Below are 23998 nucleotides of genomic sequence, written 5' to 3'. Positions count from 1 at the left end.
TATGTAAGCTATATGGTCTGCTGCAACTATTCAACTAAGGTTGTAGTATGAAAGTAGCCATGGACAATACATACATGAATAGACATGGTTTGGTTCCAACAGATGCCAACTCCTGTCCTATGGGGTTACCCAGTGGTATCATTCTTACAGAAAAGACAGCATAAATGTTCAATTATTTTATTTACCCAGTTTTCAAGACAATGAATGAGTATCTACTATCTTCCAGAAGCTGACTAGTTAGGGCTTACTTTTTAAAAATGTCATTATGAAATTGTGGACTTAAATGGGCTTTAATCCACTACCATTTTTACACCTACTGAATCTCAAATAATTCCATTTTTGGCCAAGGGAAATCTCTCTAAGTTGGCTCCTGCATCCTTTGGACATGATCTACCATTCATTGACAGCTTCTTTGTTATCTGGGATGTTGAGCCCTTCCAGGATCATGTTAACATTTCCTGCTCCAGACCTGGAAAAAGACATTTCTCAAGAAGCCTATTGATTGATTGATTGATTGATTGATTGAGATGGAATCTCACTCTGTTGCCCAGGCTGGAGTACAGTGGAACAATCTCTGCTCACTGCAACCTCCACCTCCCAGGTCCAAGCGATTCTCCTGCCTCAGCCTCCTGAGTAGCTGGGATTACAGGTGCACACCACAACACCCAGCTAATTTTTTTGTATTTTTAGTAGAGATGGAGTTTCACCATGCTGGCCAGGCTGGTTTTGAACTCCTGACCTCAGGTGATCCGCCCACCTTGGCTTCCCAAAATGCTAGGATTACAAGCGTGAGCCACCGCACCCAGCCCAAGAAGCCTAATTTTTTAAATAGGAAGTATTCCAAGACCACAATCTGGGAACTACAGATGATGCTAAGGGTTGACGAATGTTTCTATGCCCTTGCAGTAGACAGAACTAGAAAAAAATACATTTATATATAAAATACAATGTGCGTTCCAAAAAATTTCCAATGTGAATTCAGGACAACAGGCTTTTACTTGTCTGAAGCTCATCCTCCATTAGATTCCCTAAGAAAAGTTCATGGGAATAGCAGTCTCTGAATTTCTGCATATAGATAACAGTGGGTGCCGGATCACTTCTAAAGGTCACTTTTGCTGGACATTAAATTCTTGGCTCACATTTTCTTTTCTGGAGTATCTTAAATATGCTAGTCCATTTTCTTCCAGCACAAAAGTGATGCTGCTGAAAAGTCTGATGATAATCTACCTTTCTTTTTCTTCTAAGTCATGTGCCCCTTTTGCCTAAATGTTCAAATGATTTTTTTTCTTTTTAAAATTTCATTAATTATATAATACATCTTAGTGTTGTGGTTCTGGGTAAATATTCTCAGGTATACTGTGCAATTTTTCAGACAACAGTTTCAAATATGTTTTCACTTCAGGAAAGTCTTCTTGAAAGACAGTTAACGCTTATTCTGTTCCTCTGAATATTGCTTCTTTGGAGACTCCTATTATAAATATACTGTATTTCTATTGCCTGTATTCAATATTTGCCACTTTCTCATGAGCCCTTTCTTTTTGACTTGTAAAATGTTGTCTTTTATCTCCAATTTCTCTGAAGATGTTTTACTTTATTTATTTTTAAATTACTATTTTCTGTAGCCATAAGGTCTTGCTATGTTGCCCTGGCTGATCTTGAACTGGCCTCAAGTGATCCCCCTGCCTTGGCCTCCCAAATTGCTGGGATTACATGCATGATGTTTTATCTTATTAAGACACACCAATTCTTGAGTTCTTTCTAATTTAGTCTTCATTTATTTTGAGACAGAGTCTCACTCTATCACCCAAACTAGATGGCAATGGCATGATCATGGCTCACTGCAATCTCAGCCTCCTGTGCTCCAGCAATCCTCTCACCTCCGCCTCCCTGGAGGGCAATGGTATGATCGTGGCTCACTGCAACCTCAGCCTCCTGGGCTTCAGCAATCCTCCCACCTCAGCCTCCCAAGGAGAGAGGACTACAGGTGTATACCTCGCCCAGCTAATATTTTTATTTTTTGTAGAGACATGGTTTTGCTATGCTGCCCAAGCTAGTCTCAAGTGATCCTCCTGCCTCAGCCTGCCAAAGTGTTGGGATTACAGGCATGAGCCACTGCACCCAGCCTCAAAGTTTTTCTGTTTTATGCTTTTCTTGGTTTTGTCTTGTATTAAATAATGTCTTCTAGCTCACTTTGAAATTGTATTTCTTTTTGGTATACTTTTCAGCATGCTTTCACTGAAACAGTGCTATTTTGTCTTTTATTCCCTTTTATCTTTTAATTTGGCACAGGACATTGATACTTTTCTGTTGTTCATTTTAGGGGAAAGTTTGCTTTGGATAGCTATTCTAACTTCAGAATCCACAACCTCCTTCTGCTGATTTTGTGATGTTAAAAAATATGGCACCTTGCTTTGAGATTTCCTATTGTTTTCCTCTATTTTTATCTGACATTCTTTCCTTTTCTCTACTGTTTCCCTGCTCCATTTGATTCCACTCCAAGACTTTCATGTGGAGTCCTGTCTTTGAAGAAAACATTGGTGTAACACATTACAGACTCCATAGGGAGTAGACCACTACAGCCCTTTCAGGTCAGCCTCATCTGTCACTGTACTGTGCAAAATCCCTCCTCAGTTTCAGCTACTCTTCTCAATTTGGCCCATTCACATTTTCCAACTGGTACCTATTTGCCGTTTGGGTGCCAAACAGGTCTTGTCCTCAGGCCTATCACTTATCAGAACAGCACATAACACTGTCATAGCAAACTATACAATACAGTAAAAATTTTTTAAAGAGACACAATGAGGAGACAAATACAGAACTGACAATGTTGAAATCATAAGGTTTCATGAAACCTGGAACAATTTAAAGGACAGTTTTGGAGAAATGAAAAAATACATTCAAAGGTTCTTGAGAAGTATGTGAGAAGTAACATAAGCATATAGGTTTTTTTGGTGGGGTTTTAAAATTCAAATCTTTGTAGAAAAAGAAACAGAAGAAACAAGAATCCTTGATGACAGAAGAAACAAAAGGTTTGAAGAGTCGTGGAGAAGGGCTGTGCAGGCCCAGGGGTCAGGTAACAGAGACACCAAAAGTTCAAACTAACAGCGTTAGTTCTGGGCAATGAGGCGGCGGCGAGAGACACTTTCACAAAGGAGTTAGAAGATGAGAGAGACACTTTCAAAGTCAAAAGATTGCATAGGAATTGGGGGAGAAAGCTGAGAAAAAAGCAAAAAAAAAAAAGAGTTGGAAGCAAATTGAAGTATGTTAGGCATGAGGGGATAAATTAGGGTTGCTGGGACACATATGGGAGGTCAGAGATAGGATGCTTAACGGGGGGGAGATTTAAAGATAACTAACATTTCAAGTTCAGGTAAACGGGTAGGATCAACAAAAAGGAAAAGAAAGAATGCAGAAATAAATTTATCTTTAAGAAGGAGCTATCTAAAGACTTGCAAAATTCTGATAACAACTAAGGCTTAATGACTGGGTTCATGAGAGCTCACTATACTAGGCTTTCCATTATTGAGAATATTAAAAATTTCCACAATAAAAAGACTTTCAAAAATTTCTAGAAAAGGCTGGGTGCAGTGGCACACACTTGTACACACTTCCAGCTACAAAGGATGCTGAGGCAGGAGGACTGCTTGAGCCCAGGAGTTTGAAGCCTGCCTGGGCAACACAGCAAGACCCTACCTCTTAAAAAAAAAATAATAAAGCTTCTGGAAAGTGTTGGTATGAACCTTCCTCATGGTATCCTTCTCATTCTATTTCTGGGCTTAATCATCACTTTTTTCAAAGTGTAACATTTCATAAAAATTCACTGGAAAATATTCAATGCCTCATGAAAAAACTGTAGTAAAGAGTGAAATATCATTTAAGTTATTACCTTGATTTTTTTCTACAGAATCTCCTTTTGTTTCCTCTTCTTTAATGGGGGGACTTATTCTGGGGGTCCTACTTTGTCCCTGGACCACTTCTGCTAGCAATTCTTCTTGAGAAGTTCGAGTTCTGGGAGCAACTGGAAGGGTCTGTTTCTGTGGGACTTTCACATAAAAGCAAAAAAGATAGAAATACAAATGCAGTAATACATCAAAACTTGACAGTGACTATGTCATACTAAATACAAACGCCTCCTTTGGTTTAGAACATATGAGGAGTTTGGGCTGGGCGCAGTGGCTCATGCCTGTAATCTCAGCACTTTGGGAGGCAAGGCGAGTGGATCACTTGAGGTCAGGAGTTTGAGACCAGCCTGGCCAACACGGTAAAATCTCATTTCTACTAAAAATACAAACATTAGCCAAGCGTGGTGGCACACACCTGTAATCCCAACTACTCAGGAGGCTGAGGCAGAAGAATTGCTTAAACCCAGAAGGCAGAGGTTGCAGTGAGCCAAGACTGCACCACTGTGCACTCAAGCCTGGTCAACAGAGTGAGACTCTGTCTCCAAAAAAAAGAAAATAACATATATATGAGGAGTTCAATCCATAGATACCATTCATTTTTTCTTACAACATTACTGAGATAGATACCTGACCTATTTATCCAAACATATGTAAACAACGTCCATACAACCACATGCCATGAATACAATACAGTACATATGTATTCATTTTCAACAAAACGCGGTTTATTTAAGCTTAGCTTCATGATATTGTATCAGTTTCAAATTGTAATTTAGATAACCTAGGTAAAGAAAGAAATGTTCAAAGCCATGGAAATTCTCTAAACTTCTCATCATTCTAGACAATTAATATTGCTGATAGATCAGGAAATGAAATATAGATATACCATTAGGTCAAGAGTGGGCACTTGCCTGATAATCCTTATTCTATATGCAAAAACCTATTGAATTTAGTGTTCAAGGTTAAGTTAGGGATGAGGAGAACCAAGAGGACAGGCGAGTATCAGGATCAAAAACTGAAAAACTGATGGTGCCAGGCGCGGCGGCTCACGCCTGTAATCCCAGCATTTTGGGAGGCCAAGTCAGGTGATCACCTGAGGTCAGGGGTACGAGACCAGCCTGGCCAACATGAAGGAACCCCACCTCTACTAAAAATACAAAAAAATTAGCCTGGCAAGTTGGTGGGCACCTGTAGTCCCAGCTACTTGAGAGGCTGAGGCAGGAGGATCACTTGGACCCAGGAGGCAGAGGTTGCAGTGAGCCAAGATCACACCACTGCACTCCAGCCTGGGCAATGCAGCAAGACTCCGCCTCAAAGAAAACAAACAAAAAAACTGATGGCTACAGTTTACCTCACTTTAGGAACGGGGTCACAAAAAAGAGAAGCAAGAGAGAGTGGACAAGCAGGGCAATGCTGTAAGTACATCCATGAAATCCACAGCAAAACTTACATCTTTTTAGAGTAGCTCATCACCATCAGCTTGTTAACACAAGTTTACACATTGGCTACAACAGGTCGGCCACAGAGTATAGAATTTAATGACAACACAAAATTACACCCATCAATTGTCTGCATTTCAGAATCAGCTTTCCATAAGATCAGCTTACAGCTGATTCATCTCCTGTTTTGAAAGCATGTAATACTTTTATATTCTCTCATAAAATGATTTAGTACTTCCACTACAATTGGAGCAGGAACATCACAAATGAGTCAGTTCTCTGCCTTATATTCTATTAATGAGTTCCACCAAAAGGGAAGAAACCAACCTTGTTTATAAACTACTGTTTAACAAATTATAACTTCAGCCGCCTATTATTGTCCAATTTTACTCCCATTTATACATCATAAATTCATATCTAATGTTGAATCTAATGCTACTAACATGAAAGTCCCACTTCATCAAAATTCTCTTCAAAATGTTTACGTACTATGTATTTCACAAACATTGAAAAGAGTATAAAAGGCATTATATGGGGCTCGAAACACTATAGTCCATTAACAGTTTGCAAAGTTTCTCAAACCTGTCAATCTCCTTTTGAAGCCATTCTTCTATAGGGGAACCTCATCTTGGTCTTGACATCTGACAGGCACCTTTATTTTACCACAATTTAAGGAGCAATCGTTTTCAGCTTACTCAAGAATTACAGAAATGTCTTACCAAGTGTAAACATAATACATTTAAATTACCTGTAGAGTAGTTAGTTGTTTTTGTTACGGATTCTTGAGCTTCAGAGATAGCCTTCAAAATCAGATTCTTGTTAGCTTGTTTAGAAGGTGGAAGAGAAGGTCTAAAGGAGTTAAGAAAGGTATTTTTATTAAACTTTAAATTTCAGTTCTCCACAGGTCACCCATCTGTTATGCCTTTACCACAACCTTATCTAGGTTTCACAGACTAGCTGCAGTTTATAGAAAATGTCAACTACACTGGAACGTTACTATTATTTTTTCGAGACAGAGTTTTACTCTCTCACCCAGGCTGGAGTGTAGTGCCACTGCAGCCTTAAACTTCTAGGCTCAAGCAATCCTTCCACATCAGCCTATCCAGTCTAGGACTACAGGTGCCTGCCAAAATGACCAGGTAATTTATTTTTGTGCAGACAAAGACTCATTGCATTGCCCAGGCTGGTCTCAAACTCCTGGTCTCAAGCAATCCTCCTGCCTCAGCCTCCCAAAGTGCTAGGTACAGGCATGAGCCGCCATGCCTAGGTCCCTTTTAGTTTTTTTAAATAATAAATTTGAATCTTAATTGATGTTGTTCCCCCTCACTCCACCATCACATTAGTCAATATTCTCTGCAATCCTCTCCAATGTTAAGCAATTTCTCTCATTAATGTGTTTCTCAAAACCCAATGAAAAAGTCTTACGTGGTATTACATTAAATATGTATGCCAGGTGCGGTGGCTCACACCTGTAATCCCAACACTTTGGGAGGCTGAGGAGGGCAGATCACCTGAGGTCAGGAGTTCAAGACCTGCCTGGTCCAACGTGGTGAAACACCATCTCTACTAAAAATACAAAAATTAGCTGGTTGTGGTGGTGCGCACCCATGATCCCAGCCATTCAGGATGCTGAATCAGGAGAATTACTTGAACCTGGGAGGCAGAGGTTGCAGTGAGCCGAGATCGTGACACTGCACTCCAGCCTGGTTGACAGAGCGAGGCTCCATCTCAAAAAACAAACAAAAATTATTTTCGTGATTATTCTCTTCAAGAAATCAGAAGACTCCACCAAGGCAGTTAAAGCTGAATTTACAGCCACGTTCAAGGTACCTCCTTTCAGGCTTTGCTGGCACAGACACACTGCTGGAGATGCTTCCTGTTCGAGACCCATAATCATCATCTTCTTCCTCCTCTTCTCCATCATGATTGAACTTTTTCACTTTAACAACTGAACTTACCACAGGCAACTTTCTCTTCCGAAAGTTTTCATCCTGCAATCAGATAAAATTTATGCTTACCTAGTTTCAGAAAATAACAAAAGTTCTACTACGAAATGTTTCCATTTTAAGAAAAAAATAGTACACAGTAATATGAGAAATTCAGAGTATTTCTTGGTTTTGTATAAAAATATAAATATGAGGACAGGTGTGGTGGCTCACATTTGTAATCCTAGTACTTTGGAAGGCCATCATGGGCAGATCACAAGGTCAGGATTTCAAGACCAGCCTGGCCAATATGGTGAAACCCTATCTCTACTAAAAATACAAAAATTAGCTGAGCGTGGTGGCATGCGCCTGTAATCCCAGCTACTCAGGAGGCTGAGGCAGAAGAATCACTTGAACCCGGGAGTGCAGGATGCAGTGAGCCAAGATCACGCCACTGCACTCCAGCCAGGCCGACAGAGTGAGACACCACATAAAAATAAACAAATAAATAATATAAATATAAATATTATCCCTACCAGTCAACCTTTAGCTAAAACAAAAATTAGAACTTTATTAACAGCTGCATACAGTGCTACTGAGAAAACTAATAAAACAGAGTTAATTGGTTGCTTACTAGCAATTACCATGAACAATCTAAAATTGATCTGAAACCCCCCCGAATTAATTTAAGATTAAAGCTATCTCAAATGCTGGAAATCCCAAAAAGGTATATAGATGTGATATAAAAGAACTCTAGGAGCAAGCCATGGAGAGGAAAATCTGGTATATCATGAGAAACAGCAGATAAAACAATTTAAAAATAAACTTGGGGCTGAGTGCCGTGGCTCACGTCTATAATCCCAACACTTTGGGAGGCCCAGGCAGGTGGATCACAAGGTCAGGATTTCAAGACCAGCCTGGCCAACACGGTGAAACCCGTCTCTATTAAAAATATAAAAAATCAGCCAGGCGTGGTGGCAAGTAATCCCAGCTACTTGGGAGGCTGAGGTAGGAGAATCGCTTGAGCCCAGGAGGCAGAGGTTGCAATGAGCTGAGATTGTGCTATTGCACTCCAGCCTGGGCCACAAGAGCGAAACTCCTTCTCAAAAAGTAAAATAAAACAAAATAAACTTGGTATATGTGTTTAGATACTTCATATATTATTTAGTATCAAGAACTGCTGAATTTTAGCCTAAGCCAGAATTTAAAAGTACATACAAACCTCCATACTCATTTTCTCCGAGTTGTTTCTAAAGAACGGACTATACGTTTCTTCTAAGCTGTTAAGCACTTCTGGTTCACACAAACGTCCTGTTTCATATACCCAACTATTCTGCATATCAAGCTGCTTGGCAGCATGAATACTATTTTGCTGCTGTTGAAATTGCAACCTGTTTAAATGAACACCACTATCTGCATTTCTACTTGCAGGTGGTCGATAAATTTCAATAGAAGGGCGAGAAGAACCATATGTAAGTGTCACTGTAGGTTTTTTCTGAGATAAGGGATTCTCCTGCACAAAGTTGAGGTCTTCATCAATGAGATCATCTGGTTCTGGCTTAATATCAATCACATCTTCAGAGGGTGCTGGCTCCCTCAAAGGCTTCACTGTTGACATTAGTCGGGTTGCAGCTCCATCATCATAAGTCTGCCTATTTAAAAGAACAACAAAATGTATTACAACCAAATTAGGGCAATTATCTCCAAATCTTTAAAGAATGCTTACTTGAAAAATTTCAAGGAAAAAACTGAGGATACTCCCTTTAGGTATTCCATTCAAAACTACTTTGAAATTGCACTTTCTTTAAACTTTGATTTACTAAATTTGTGATCAAAGATAATCATACTTAGATCTTATCCATTATTTTATTCAAAAAACTGCTCATGATCACTTCACTGTTCCTAAAAATTGCTGAGAACAGCAAACTGAAAGATACAAAAACTACTAAAAATGTCACATACACAAAGCCATCTGCCCACAGCAGGTCTACACCGGACTCTTACCTGACATTAGTGGTTTTTGACTCCTGTGAACTCGTAGAAACTCTGGAGTCTCTTTTTTCAGGTCTTGTGCTAGGAATGGCAAGTGGTGGCACTGCAGCTTCATGCCTCCTCTCATCTCCCCGACTGAAATTGCTCTTGTTTGAAGGCACGTTACTATCAAAGATGTTGGTATCAGAAGACTTTAGACTAGAGGGTTCTGAAAAGAAAAATACAGTCCTTTTAATCTATTTTTATTTTTTATTTTATTTTTTTTGAGACGGACTCTCACTCTGTCGCCAGGCTGGAGTGCAGTGGTGCATTCTCGGCTCATTGCCACCTCCAAATCCCTGGTTCAAGCGATTTTCCTGCCTCAGCCTCCTGGGTAGCTGGGATTACAAGCACACAACATGACGCCCGGCTAATTTTTGTATTTTTAGTAGAGACGGAGTTTCACCATGTTGGTTGGCCAGGATGGTCTCGATCTCCTGAGCTCATGATCCGCCCACCTTGGCCTCCCAAAATGCTGGGATTACAGGTGTGAGCCACCCTGCCCAGCCATCTATTTTTATTACTTTAAGTCTTTTCCTTCCTCATCACCAATTCAAAAGCAATATGTGTTTATTGCAGAAAAATTTAAAAACATAAATAAAAATCACCAATTATCTCAAAGCTGATTTTTGGGGGGAAGAGCATATATACACATTTTTGAAAACATGTATCTTATGTGTGTATACTCTCATGTTATTCTTCCATAACATTATTTTCAATAGTTGAATATTATTCCACACATGGTAATATGACAATTTCGTTTATTATTACTGAACTTTTAAATTGTTTTCAATTATAAAATACTGAAATATCCTTGAGGCTAAATCTCTGCACACATATGTAATTATTTCCTTCGGATAAAGTGCGTTGCTCCCTCTCCTACACTTAAATATCTTTGAATTATATTAAATTTACTGGTCTTAAGTTCATAAAAATATGTGCTTTCTAAAAAAGTTCAAATGAACCACTGTTTTGAAAGTCATGGGTTTTTCCCAAAGCACTATAAATGACTTTAGAAAGAAACAAATCGTATGCTATTGCAAGCAGAAATTTAAAAAAAAAACAATGTTATGAATCTTACCAGTCGTTACAGAGCGAAGTTTATCTAATACACCATGAAGCCTGAGAAAAAAACAAAAAACAATAAAGCCTCCATTAAGATTTCAATTCAACCGTCACTCTAAATTTATGACATTATATTCAGAGATTTTTTTTTTAATTTTTAAAATATTTTTATTATTTTTAAATAGAGACGGGGGTTTCACCATGTTGTCCAGGCTGGTCTTGAAGTCCTGGACTTGAGAGAACCACCTGCCTCGGCCTCCCAAAGTGCTGAGATTACAGGCATGAGCCACCGCACCCAGCCGAGATAAATACTGATAAGCTGTATTTAGTGAATAAATTGTATTAAAATTAACTTTCAAATTTCACATTTTTAAAAAAAGGATTTGTATAAATCCTACAGAAATCAATAAAAAAATTATATTTTTTTTCTTCACTGTTTTCAACATCTAGCCTATGCAAAAATATGGGAAAGAATATCATCTGACCAGAGTCTTAGTCTACAAAATATGTCACCCTGTTTTCTAAGTACTAAAAATTTACTGTAGCTTACAGTAAAACAAGTATCATAAACATGTAATATTGCTTATTATTACAACCATTTAAGCAGCTTATATTAACTGCTTAAATTAGATGGCTTCTTGGACAACTTAATTCTGAGAGGTTAAAAAAAGTTATCTCAAAATATGCTATATCATTTCACTCTAATACTTTCAAAACTGATGCTGTAAGGCTGTAATCTTGCTGTTTTGGTAGTTATAAATGAAGTAATTTGCCTCACATCCCTTCCCAGTACCTCCCCAAAAATGCCAGAAATCTCATAATGTTTCAATGAGAACTCTAGTCACATGCTACTGTCCCCACGGACACAATTATTTCAAGGCTCCAAATAATCACAATAGTCTGTTTGGGGCTAGTGTTAACACTAACTTAAGAAAGCAAAGTGCCAAAGTGGGGACATCACCCTTTGCATCAGCACATGTTAAAGAACTGAATTTATGGCCAGATGAGAATGTTGAATTAATCTGGTTTTAAATTCACTTAGTAGTCTGTTTTAAAAATCTGTCTAAAGTATTTCATCAAGTTTTTGGAGAAAAGGATCTACTCGGTCAATCTTCCATCTTAGATTGGCTGGACTTTAGGAAAAAAAATAGTACTCACAATAATGGTAATTTCCCCAGTCAAAAGCCCCACAATCTTTTTTTGCGGGGGGCTGGGAGGGAATAACCTCTGGGGACAAATTGTAACAAATGGGTTGGGTCACCCACAGTGAGGCAGCAGTGTGTGTATCATAACAACTGATGACCACTATACAACGTTCTTCAAATTTGTGCAATGTATAAACCCAGAGAATTCTGTGCAGAATTTCAAGAAGACTGATAAGCATACAGTTGTCTACTGGGGCAAAAACACCTTGAAGACAACCTTTGGTATAAAGGCAAGAACTTAACCAGGCTCATCTCCCCACTTAGTGCCTCCTCTTGCCATTCAAATTTAGCAGGCCACTTGCTTACTTAACTTTTGCTACATCATCACCTTTTACGGTAACTGGTAGTTCCTAGTCTGAGGGGCCTAACAAAGTATTTCTTGTGTCTATTCTCAGCTACATCATTATCCTCCAGCCCTCATCTTCACTTTACCTCAAACCTGGTACTAGGACCTAGCATCTTAAGTTGAATCTTACTCTTCTTGTCAGTATTCTCAACTAAAGGCATAGAACAGTAATTTATGTATAAAAGCAAAGTTGCCTATTTTAAAATTCCAAACTTAAAAAAACTTATAATCTCAAAATATGCTATAACATTACACTATAATTATTACTCAAAATGAAGGTGTGAGTTTAATGAAAAGCTAAAAAAGTTAGAACCAGAAATGTGAGAAACAGAAAACCTTGCCCTATAAAAGGTAACTCATTGTAAAAGGCAATATAAGAAGCCAATCCAGTTCAAAAAAACATCTGTAACTGGTTTTAGTGCAGGAAAAGGAACTATAAGATACAGAAGCTGGCCAGGTGCGGTGGCTCACACCTATAACCCCAAGACTTCTGAAGGCCAAGGCGGGAGGACTGCTTGAGCCCAGGAGTTCAAGATCATCCAGGTCAACATACTAAGACCCTGCCTCAACAAAAAATTTACAAACTAGCCAGGCATGGGGAGTGCAGGAGGGAGGGTACTGCAATCGGATGATCATTTGAGATCAGGAGATCGAGGCTGCAGGGAGCTGTGATTGTACTACTGTGCTCTAGCCTGGGTGACAGAGCAATACCCTGTCTCAAAAAAAAAAGATATAGAACTTTACAAAAGAAACATAGTAAGTACAGCCAACATATACTAAGAATTCCTTAGGGAAATGAGCTAGGGACACCTATAAGTACTTTACACATATTAGCCCATTTGATCCTCAAAATAATTTTATAAAGCAAGTGATTGTACTATTCCCATTTTATAGCTAGAAAAACCAAGGCAAGACACAGGGCCAGGATTCAACTTTGGCTGTCTGGCTTCAGAGGCTGATAACATTTGGCTCTGTGTCCCCACCCAAATCTTATATTGAATTATAATCCCCATCTGTCAAGGGAGGGAGGTGACTGGATCATGGGGGTGGTTTCCCCCATGATGTTCTCATGACAGTGAGTTCTCATGAGACAGTGAGTTCCCAAGTTCTCAAGAGACAGTGAGTTTTCACGAGATCTGATGATTTTATGTAAGTCTCTGGAAGTTCCTCCTTCACTCTTCTCTTTCCTGCCGACTTGTGAAGAAAGTGCTTGCTTCACCTTCCGCCATGATTGTAGTTTCCTGGGGCCTCCCCAGCCATGTGGAACTTCGAGTCAATTAAATCTCTTTCAGAAATTACCCAGTCTCGGGTATCTCTTCACAGCAGAGTGAAAACGGACTAATACAGAGGCTGTGCCCTCATCACTCACAAACTGCCTCTCCAAAGTGAACTTAACTCAACTGTCAAGAACCTCTCTTCGGACAGAATATCAACTCAGGCTTGTGCCAAACTTTGGTCTGAGGCTCAAAAATTCAGAAACATACCATACGGTGAATCGAATTGTGTTGTTTCCTAGAAACAGGGACAGATCCTCTGTCATTTGGTCCTGACTTTTCTTGTTGGCCACCATCACCATAATGTAATCAGGAAGTTCTTCATCTATTTAAAAGGAAAGGTATATCAAAACTTTGTTTCCTCAAAACTTTCTTCTTAAAGTAGATGTGCTTGAAAATATAGATGTAGCTCTAAGCTTTAGAGTCTCAGAGCTCTAGTGGAATTACATTGGACAAGACGGCTTAGCTTTAATTTTTTTCTCTTCATTCCACAGGTATTTCAATTACTAGAAGGATGGAAATTAAGAATAACTGATACTTACAAAACTAGACATTCTGAATTATAGGGTCAAACTTGAGCATGCATTCACTTCCTTGAATCTTTTTAATAATGTTTACTAATTTCAAAGAAGCTTCCAGGAAATATATGAACATTTCCCAAGAAAAAGAATTGAATTTTGTTTAGTTTTAATTTACATTGTTTCAAGACAACACTCATTTCTCAAGTGAACATATTTACCCTTGCTAAAGGCAGGTTTCAATTACTCAGGGTAACAAACTTGTAGCAGTATCAAATAAATAGACCCAAAAGCTCCACATCATTTAAAAAACTCAATTTTGACATTAAATAATGTCAACTCAACGCACTGTTTTACCCTCACGGTGGTAATCCTACAATGATTATAAGGGTGAGGTCTAGGATTTAAAAAAAAAAAAAAAAAAAGGCCAGGCACAGTGGCTCACGCCTGTAATCCCAGCACTTTGGGAGGCCAAGGCAAACGGATCACGAGGGCAGGAGGTCGAGACCATCATGGCTAACACAGTGAAACCCTGTTTCTACTAAAAATATAAAAAATTAGCCGGGTGTGGTGGCGGGGGCCTGTAGTCCCAGCTACTCAGGAAGCTGAGGCAGGAGAATGGCGTGAACCCGGGAGGCAGAGCTTGCAGTGAGCTGAGACAGCACCACTGCACTCCAGCCTGGGCAACAGAGCAAGACTCTGTCTCGGGGAAAAAAAAAAAAAGAAACCAAAAAACACCCTTCCCTTGGTAATCCTACAATGATTATGAGACTGAGGTCTAGGATTTAAAACAACAACAAAATAAAACAAAAAACCTCAATAAGAAGATAAGGAAGCAAAAGCTGTTATCAGGAACTCTAATCTCTGCCCCCCAAAACTCCATTAGATTTCTTTTTTTTTTCTTTTGAGACAGTCTCGCTCTGTCTCCCAGGCTAGAGTGCAGTGGCACCATCTTGGCTCACTGCAACCTCTGCCTCATGGGTTCAAGCGATTCTCCTGCCTCAGCCCCCGAGTAGCTGGGATTACAGGCATGTGCCACCACGCCCAGCTAATTTTTGTATTTTTAGTAGAGACGGGGTTTCAGCATGTTGGCTAGGCTGGTCTCGAACTCCTGAACTCGTGATCCACCCACCTCGGCCTCCCAAAGTGCTGAGATTACAGGTGCGAACCACCGTGTGGTGCCAAATTTCTTTAATACCTTAAATACTTGTAGTATTTCTACGCAGGCAGAAAGGTTCATTTCAGAAGTACTTTTTTTGTTTCAAAGAAAAATATAAAAAATGCAGTTCAAGTGTTGAGAGAATAAAATAATAAATAAATCTTGGTTCAGCTTCATTTTCTCTGAGCCTCAATTCTCTCCTGTTAGTCTTACAACAATCCTGACAACAAATCATTTATGAAAGTGCCCAGCAAATGGTGGTAAGTACTCCATAAATTACCAGTTCTCAAACTGGTCTTGGGCCCCTTCTCTGGTTTATGCAGGTTCTATCTATTATTTACTGTGTTCAAAATTAGAACTGATCATTTTTAATTAAAAAGTATTTATTCATTAAATAATACATCCATCACATGTTAATCACAAACCCAATAATATTAACATAAGTAACATTATTTTTATTAAATTCTCCAAAAAAATATATAGATGAGGCACGGTGGCTCATGCCAGTAATTCCAGCACTCTGGGAGGCCGAGGCAGGTGGACCACCTGAGGTCAGGAGTTGGAGATCAGCCTGGCCAACATGGTGAAACACTGTCTCTACTAAAAACACAAAAATTAGCTGGGGGTGGTGGTGGGTGCCTGTAATCCCAGCTACTCAGGAGGCTGAGGCAGGAGAATCGCTTGAACCTGGGAGGTGGAGGTTGCAGTGAACCAAGATGCACAGTGAACCAAGTGCATTGCACCACTGCACCCAGCCCGAACCACAGAGTGAGACCCTGTCTCAAAAAAAAGAAAAGAAAAGAAAAGAGAAAAAAAAAGTTACTGCAAAGACTGGCCTTGTTTCGCATTTTTATATATCTTGTTCTATGTCCTTACGACTGAAGAATGTGAAAAAATCTGGTCTCACAGATATGCAGTTGAAAAAGGGGTATTCTGATAGTTTTTTCACATAAGGTGGATATTTTTCTGTGACACTACACCAAAACTAAACAAGTGGTAGCTTATTAAACGTTAAAGCAATGTGGAATGTCAAATACATCAATGACCTTTTTGAACTGTTGCACAGAAATCCACTGACCCACCCTACAGTTTAAATAAATCTTAAATCCATGCACAGTTTTGTAACATTATGCATTCGTTATTTAGAAAATATTGGTTCACTTAGCTACAAAAACCACTGGCACGTTGATATATTTCATTATGTAATAGAAAATAATTATTTTTTAATATCACCATTGAGTTGGCCAGGCGCGCACGCCTGCAATTCCAGAACTTTGGGAGGCTGAGGCGGGCAAATCACAAGGTTGGGAGTTTGAGACGAACCTGGCCAACATGGTGAAACCCTGTCTCTACTAAAAATACAAAAAATTAGCTGGGCGTAGTGGTGGGTGCCTGTAATCCCAGTTACTTGGGAGGCTGAGGCAAAAGAATCGCTTGAACCTGGGAGGCAGAGGTTGCAGTGGCCAACATCACGCCACTGCACTCCAGCCTGGGTAACGAGTGAAATTTCATCTCAAAAAATAATAAGAATAAAATTTTTTTAAATCACCATTTACTTAATCAGAAATTTTTTAAGTACTGGGAAGCTGTCGAGTTCATGGAGGCAGACTCAGATTTTCCAAAATTCTAATTTTCATTTGAAAGCTCACATGTGATTGGCAACAAAGACTACGGGTTCTTTGCTCACTTTCAAGTAAATATCTGCCAAATATCCTAGTGTACGTAACCAGTTTGTCAGTACTTTGAAGTTAAAAATGATGTTCCCTGAAAGAGGTGGCTAGCTTAATTCTCAACTCAAATGATTTTCCTTAACCATATTTCAGTACACAATAAAAGTGTTTTATGAGCATTTCTATTTCCTCACACAGAATACTAAGAAGATAATAAACATTTTGTAAACCCTGGACTTCACATCTTCATCAATGACATTTTAAGTATAATTAGCTTAAAAAAAAAAAAAAAAACTATAAGGGGGAGTGATTTGAATATGATTTCATTATGGTGTTACTATGTTGACCAGTTGATAAAATGGTTGATAAAACTTTATCAACCATTAGTTTTACACAATCCAAACATCAACGCAGTGAAAAACAGCACATACCATCTCAGTATTAATATGAAAACAGTTTTGACTTCAGAGACCCTTGGAGTCTCCCACACTTTGAGAATCACTGTCTTAAGTGGTAGCTATTATTGTTATAGAAGGCATCAGCTTTGGGGGCAAACCATAAAACCTTGCTCAAGTAGGCAAAGCCTCAGTTTCCTTGTTTACACAGTCTAGGATACTGCCACTTACCTTCCAGTCTTCTCATAGGGATTATCCTGAGTTAATACACATACAACAGTTAAGCACAGTACCTGACCCAGAGTAAACACTCAAATTATAAAAGAATAAAGAGAAGGAAAACGCCGCTTTACTGTTTTAAGGAGAGAAAGAGGGAAAACATAGAGATCGGAAAATAAAATTCACTGAACCATTACAGAAGCCAATGCCAGAAAGCATCAAAAAGCATATCCAAAATCAGAGTTCTAAAAACAAATGTCAAGAGGAAAGTTACAAGAATAGTAAACTTTAAACAGGCATGGTGGTTCACACCAGTAATCCCCGCACTCCCAGCACCTAGGGAGGCTGAGGTCAGATAATTGCTTGAGACCAGGAGTGAAGGCCTGGGCAACGTAGTGAGACCCGTCCCTAGAATTTAAAATGAGAGAGAATAGGAAAAACATAAAATAAAATTCGCTCAAACATTATGTAAAATGTGACAGAGCCTTAATGGAGGAAACTAAATTTCAAAACACCATAACAGAAGGAGGTTTGGGAGAAAAAAAACAAGGTTGCAAAAAGATGATAAAGAAGTAACCAGGGAGTATAAGATTTGAAGACGGTAGAAGGGAGTCTCTCCCAATGTCCAAAGTACGGTGAGAAATATGCATTCACTAAAATTCAATTAGCTGCAAACTCTAAATTCTATGAAACTAACAACTCAAAATACACTTACCAACATAGGCTCCTAATTCTTGCAATTTCCCCTTAATGGCACTCTGAGAGAAAAAGAGCAAACGAGCATGTGAGAAAGGCGGCTCTAGGAAAACAAGACCGGATTCTGCAGCGCTGAGGCCACTTCACTGGTGCGCGCACCTCCAGGTCCCCCGGGTGGGGGCGGGGAGGAGCCTCGCCTGCACCACCACCCCCACCCCGCACCCCACTCCCGCTCCGGTCCCGCGGCGCCCACCTCCCGCCACCTCCCGCAGCGGATCCAAAGCGGCGCCCTGCGCCGCAGGGGTGGCTCCCGCCAGGCCTGAGCCTGTTCTTCCGTTTCCCGGCGGCTACTTCAGCCGCAGCCCTGCTCTGAGGCCGCAAATGTCCCCAGGCCCAAGGCGGCCTGGACAAGGAGGAGCTGCAGCCCGCCAGGAGCGTCCAGCGGCGGCCAGGCCGCGGCGTCCACCCGGGCCCAAGGTCCCCGTTACTCCTGACAACCGCCCGCTTGCCGAGACCTGGCTTCCCACCCCCGCCCGGCACGGGCCTCACCCGGATCTTGCGGCTGATCTCGGTGCCGATCTCCATGGCTCCGCGGCGTGCGGGAACTCAGCACTGCGCGGCGCTTGGCTTACCCGGAGGCTGCCGCGGACTCCTACCCCGCAGCCGAGCCACCACCGCCTCCTCCTCCGTTCCGCCCCCGGCCGCGCACACCGCGTATCCCCGCCCCCGCCGGCACGGCTCGCCGGAGTGAGCGCGCATGCGCCCGTGTCCGCGCCTGCGCACACCTTCTACCCGCGAAACCTGTGTTCAGTCAAGGAGGGCGGCGGCGTGCGCGTGCGGGTGGCTGCTCCGCCTCCCAGGCACCTCCGGGACCCTTCCTTAGTCTCTCTGCTGGCCCTCCGCTTATTCATTTTATTCTCTCTTGGATGATAAGAATGAATTAAATGTGTAGCAGAAAGATCTTGGGCTGTGATATGAGACGCGAGTTCAAATTCAGCCTTTACTTACTGTTAGTATGGTATCGGTCCAGGTATTTAAACTTTTCTTACGTGTAAAATGGAGTCTGCCTCTTAGAGGTTGCACTGCAATTACCCTTGAAGGGAAAATGGACTATCCGGAGCAACAGAGCCAATCCGTCAAGTCTCTGACTCTGCCCTAGCTTGGCCCTTCTGGGTTTGGTTCTGCCTTCCTTCTCCCGGGCCCACCCGTGGCCTCTCCCCGAGACGAATCCCCATCCTCCTGCTTCTCTGAACACCCTTCGTGGGACAACACTTTTGTTCTGAGGATTTAAGTTGTCAACTCTGTGCTGATAATGAACGAATTTTCCACCAGCCTTGAATTCTCACACAAACTCCACTCCCAAATTATAAGTGACTACTCTTATTTTCTCCAAACTCAGCACTTAGACAGAAGTCGCCTTCATCTCCCCTTCCTCCACTCAATAGATTTCTACTCTTGATTCCGCTATTTGAATCAATAACTGAATTCTCCCTATCCCTGATCACAAAACCTGGAAAACAGAGAGGTCTCCTTTCTCCCTCATATCCACTAATTCCTAAGCGTGGTCTCTGTTGTCTATTGCTGCATAACAGATGACCACAAGTTTAGCAGCTTAAAACACAAACGTTTATCATCTCATGGTTTCCGTGGGTCAACCTCACTGGGTCCTCTGCTCGGGGTCTCACAAGACTACAATCAAGGTGTCAGGCAGGCCGTGTTCTCATCTGGAGGCTTGACTGAGAAAGAACCTATGTTCAGGCTCATTCAGGTTGTTAGCAAGAATTCATTTCTGGCTGAGTGGGGTGGCTCATGCCTGTAATCCCAGCAGTTTGGGAGGCCGAGGCTGGCGGATCACTTGAGATCAGGAGTTCGTGACCAGCCTGGGCAACATGGCAAAAACGTGTCTCTTCAAAAGTACAAAAAATTAGCTGGGCATGGTGGCATGCATTTCTAGTCCCAGCTACTTGGGAAGCTGAGAGGGGAGGATTGCTTGAGCCTGGGAGGCAGAGGTTACTGTGAGCCAAGATCATGCCACTGTACTCCAGCCTTGGTGACAGTGAGACCCTGTCAAAAAAAAAAAAAAAAAAAAAAAAAATCATTTCCTTGTGGCTTTATGAGTAAGGACCCAGATTTTTTTCTGGTTATCATCTGGAAGCCACCCTCAAGTCCTAGAGGCTGCCCGCAGTTCTTTGCCAAAGGGTTCACTAACATGTCTGTTCACTGAAGCCAGTAAAGGCCAGGGATAGTGGCTCACGCCTGTGATTTAAACTCAGTGAAGCAGAGGTGGGAGGATCACTTGAGACCAGAAATTTGAGACCAGCCAAGGGCTTTCATTTAATTAAGTTAGGCCCACCCGGGACCTGACCCCAAAATCAACTGATTCAGGACCTCAATTACATCTGCCAAACCTCTTATTTTTGCCAAATTTATTACCTAAGCAATCCACAGTAGGGGTCAGGAGCGGGTTGTACAGACAGCAGGAGCAGGAGTTGTGGGGCTACCTAGGGTCTGTCATATGGTCCTTTAGTAATCTCATATAATCCTTATGAATTCCTATGGCATCTATATGGAAGCTATTAGTATAATAATATATTCTGTGCAATGTTATTTCGTGTGTATGTGTGTCTTCCCTAACAAAATTATAAACTCTGTAGGGCTTTACATTTCTCCAACCTTTCAGGATGCTGGACACAGAGTAAGCACTCATTACATATTTATAGGGTAAAAGAAATTAAAGACCTAATTTACAAAAGCATTCCTCAAGGATAAATCCAGTGATCATACACTCATTCAACATTGATGACAGGCAGCAGAGCAGAATGACAGAGAACAAGGGCACTGCAGCCAGACCGTCTGGGTCTGAATCCTGGCTCTGCCACTCCCTCTGAGACCGTAGGCAGATTGCTTCTCATCTCTGTGCCTCAGTTTCCTTATCTGTGATATAGGTATGATACTAGTTTCACCTGCAAAGAGTTACTATAAGGATGAAATAAGTTAATATTTGTGAAGCATATTGAACTGTGCCTGGCTCATGGCAGTACTATGCTTGCTGATTAAAAATTAAGTACCTACACTGGGATACAGTGCCAGGAGTCAGAGCGCAAAGAGGAGCAAGACCAACTCCCTGCTTTCGTGACACTCACAATCCAAAAGACCAGATGAATTACTTTTATTCCTTTACCACCCATTACAGAACTAAGAACAAAAACACTTTTTACCATTACTGGGTACCCAATTCTCGGTCAATATTTACATAAAATTGAAAATAACATTTAATAAAAGTAATGTTTTAATTAAAACATATTCAGAGTAGGGAAACTTATTAAAATGTATTCAAGAGAACGTTAACTTTTAGGACAAGGAGCTAACTTTTAGGACAGCTATGGAAAAGAGACTGAAAGACTGCTTGAGACCTCCCACCTTTAGATCTAAGATGTTGCAATGTCTAGATCACAGGAGGGGCAAACCCACTAAACCAATGGTTTATTTGGTGGTCCAGGGCAGTTCCAGGCACTTCCCTGTAAACTGCAGCTTCACAAACCACATCACATCTCGAAGAAGATGTTCATGATGATGCCCTAAGAGAAGCCATTAGAGGGAGTAGGAGTGCTAGGCTTGAAAAAGACAAAACTGGACAGTGTTTTTTTTTGTTTTTTTTTTTTTTTCCCCAGCTTGAAAATGTTCTCTGATTCAGTGGAAACAACACATTTTCCTATCAAGACCAGATTTCAACAAACCCAAAGTGCCAGCTAAGAGGGCTCTGGGCTGTCTTCCAAAAAGAGAAGATGACTGAAAAGAGGATTGGCTTGGAAGTCAGAAGGGCTGAGTACCAACCCCATCTCCATGGAGCCATGAGTCTTCTAACATTGCCCCCCAACCACATCTACTCTCTTCTCAGGTTATATGTCAGCTGGATGTTGTACATTCTTTGCATGTGCACGCATGTGTGTAAGTGTGTAGAAGCAGTAGGGGGTGGGGGAAGGTGGGGTGGGGGTGTCCTCCTGCCTGAAAAGCTTTGCTTTTCTTTCTTTTTTTTTTTCTTGAGACGGAGTCTTCCTCTGTCGCCAGGCTGGAGTGCAGTGGCGTGATCTCAGCTCACTGCAACCTCCACCTCCTGGGTTCAAAGGATTCTCCTGCCTCAGCCTCCTGAGTAGCTGGGACTACAGGTGTGTGCCACCACACCCAGCTTATTTTTGTATTTTTAGTAGAGACACGGTTTCACCATGTTGGCCAGGATGGTCTCACTCTCTTGACCTTATGATCCGACTGCCTTGACCTCCCAAAGTGCTGGCTGTGAGCCACCGTGCCCAGCCCAAAGCTTTGCTTTTCTTTGAGTAGTCAGTCAACCTTTTTTTTTTTGTCCTTCCAGACTCAAGCAGAAGCTGATCACAGTGGTTAACCAGACATTACCAGTCCATTCAGACTATAAAGTATAACCATGTATAAATTTCCTCACCTACTACAATTACATATTCACCTGTTGTTCACATGGTGAGTCTTTGAGGACAGGGATATACATCTATTTACCTTTCTCCTTGCAGCACCTGGCTTCTAAATATATGTGGGCTGAATGGACAAGTATTTTCCAATAGTGATTATCACATGGCATAGACAGGCTTGGATCAAAGGCCCTAAGTGTTGGGAATTACAGTCACAGCAGTCACTTGCTACTGAGGTAGACATGCTTCTCCATTTGAACAAACACACTGCCAAGATCGTCATTTCTCTGATGTCCAGGGGAATCTATCCATAAAATGATTACTCTTTTGCAACTGGAAAGGTGTTGCATGTGACACAGTGTTGAGTGTAGTAGACAGAACTTAAGGAGCAGATTGAGAGACCAAAGACTTCACATTTCTAGTTCTAGCCCTCACTGTCCCCTTCCTCAGGGATCATTATCTTTTTTTTTCTTTTTTTTGAGACAGAGTCTCACTCTATCACCCAGGCTGGAGTGCCGTGGCACCATCTCAGCTCACTGCAACCTCCGCCTCCCGGGTTCAAGCGATTCTCCTGCCTCAGCCTCCTGAGTCGCTGGGACTATAGGCGTGTGCCACCCACCTGGCTAATTTTGTTTGTTTGTTTTTGGTTTTTTTTTTGAGACAGAGTCTCATTCTATCACCCAGGCTGGAGTGCAGTGGCGCGATCTTGGCTCACTGCAAGCTCTGCCTCCCGGGTTCACGCCATTCTCTTGCCTCAGCCTCCTAAGTAGCTGGGACTACAGGCGCCCATCACCACGCCCAGCTAATTTTTTATATTTTTAGTAGAGGTGGGGTTTCACTGTGTTAGCCAGGATGGTCTCGATCTCCTGACCTTGTGATCCACCCGCCTCGGCCTCCCGACGTGCTGGGATTACAGGCGTGAGCCACCGTGCCTGGCATAATTTTTGTATTTTTTTAGTAGAGACGGGGGTTTCACCATATTTCCCAGGCTGGTCCTGAACTCCCGACCTCGTGATCCACCCGCCTCGGCCTCCCAAAGTGTTGGGATTACAGGCGTGAGCCACCGCACCTGGCATAATTTTTGTATTTTTTTTTTAGTAGAGACGGGGTTTCACCATATTGGCCTGGCTGGTCCCGAACTCTTGACCTCATGATCCACCCGCTTTGGCCTCCCAAAGTGCTAGGATTACAGGCGTAAGCTACTGCACCCAGCCAGGGATCATTATCTTTGTGTGGCAGGGCATTCATTCAATTTGGATTTTTGCAGATGATGATAATTTATACAGTGGGTATTCACCGTGCTATCAAAACAGATTAACTTTTGAACTTCTAAGAAAACACTAGTCAGTGCACCCACCAAACCACAATTTCCTTTCCTTTTTTTTTTTTTTTTTGAGACAGAGTCTTGCTCTGTCACCCAGGCTGGAGTGCAGTGGCGTGATCTCGGCTCGCCACAACCTGTGCCTCCTGGGCTCAAGCGATTCTCATGCTCAGCCTCCCCAGTAGCTGGGACTACAGGCATGCTCTACCACGTCCAGCTAATTTTTGTATTTTTAGTAGAGACAGGGTTTCACCATGTTGGCCAGGCTGGTCTCGAAATCCTGACCTCAGGTGATCTGCCCCCCCAGGCTTCCCAAAGTTCTGGCATTACAGACGTAAGCCACCGCACCCAGCCTCCTTTCATCTTTTTGTCTTTCATCATTTTATGTGCTGGG

The 23998-nt window shown here is 41.5% G+C and overlaps 1 protein-coding gene across 28 annotated transcripts in view; it reads right to left on the bottom strand.

Moving 5' to 3' along the window:
• The window catches only part of ZC3H14 (zinc finger CCCH-type containing 14), a 49507-nt gene extending 30938 nt beyond the window's left edge, over positions 1-18569 (bottom strand). For 11 of the 28 annotated variants that reach the window (XM_015144289.3, XM_077937676.1, XM_077937678.1 and 8 more), the window contains exons 1-9: positions 18394-18553; positions 17864-17906; positions 13398-13512; positions 10379-10419; positions 9271-9466; positions 8489-8918; positions 7172-7332; positions 6090-6190; positions 3887-4042 (exon numbers count right to left, since the gene is read on the bottom strand). In XM_015144289.3, the coding sequence (XP_014999775.1) occupies positions 3887-4042; positions 6090-6190; positions 7172-7332; positions 8489-8918; positions 9271-9466; positions 10379-10419; positions 13398-13512; positions 17864-17906; positions 18394-18429 (1279 nt within the window). In that variant the 5' untranslated portion in view covers positions 18430-18553. Of the gene's footprint in view, positions 1-3886; positions 4043-6089; positions 6191-7171; positions 7333-8488; positions 8919-9270; positions 9467-10378; positions 10420-13397; positions 13513-17863; positions 17907-18393 lie in introns of all 28 variants that reach the window. The other 17 variants (XM_015144291.3, XM_077937681.1, XM_077937682.1 and 14 more) reach the window with 3 other exon arrangements.
• Between the last annotated feature and the right edge of the window lie 5429 nt (positions 18570-23998).

This window comes from Macaca mulatta, chromosome 7 (genome assembly GCF_049350105.2).
Source record: "Macaca mulatta isolate MMU2019108-1 chromosome 7, T2T-MMU8v2.0, whole genome shotgun sequence".
In the NCBI taxonomy this organism is placed as follows: Eukaryota; Metazoa; Chordata; class Mammalia; order Primates; family Cercopithecidae; genus Macaca; species Macaca mulatta.
This window is presented reverse-complemented; position numbering and strand designations above follow the sequence as displayed.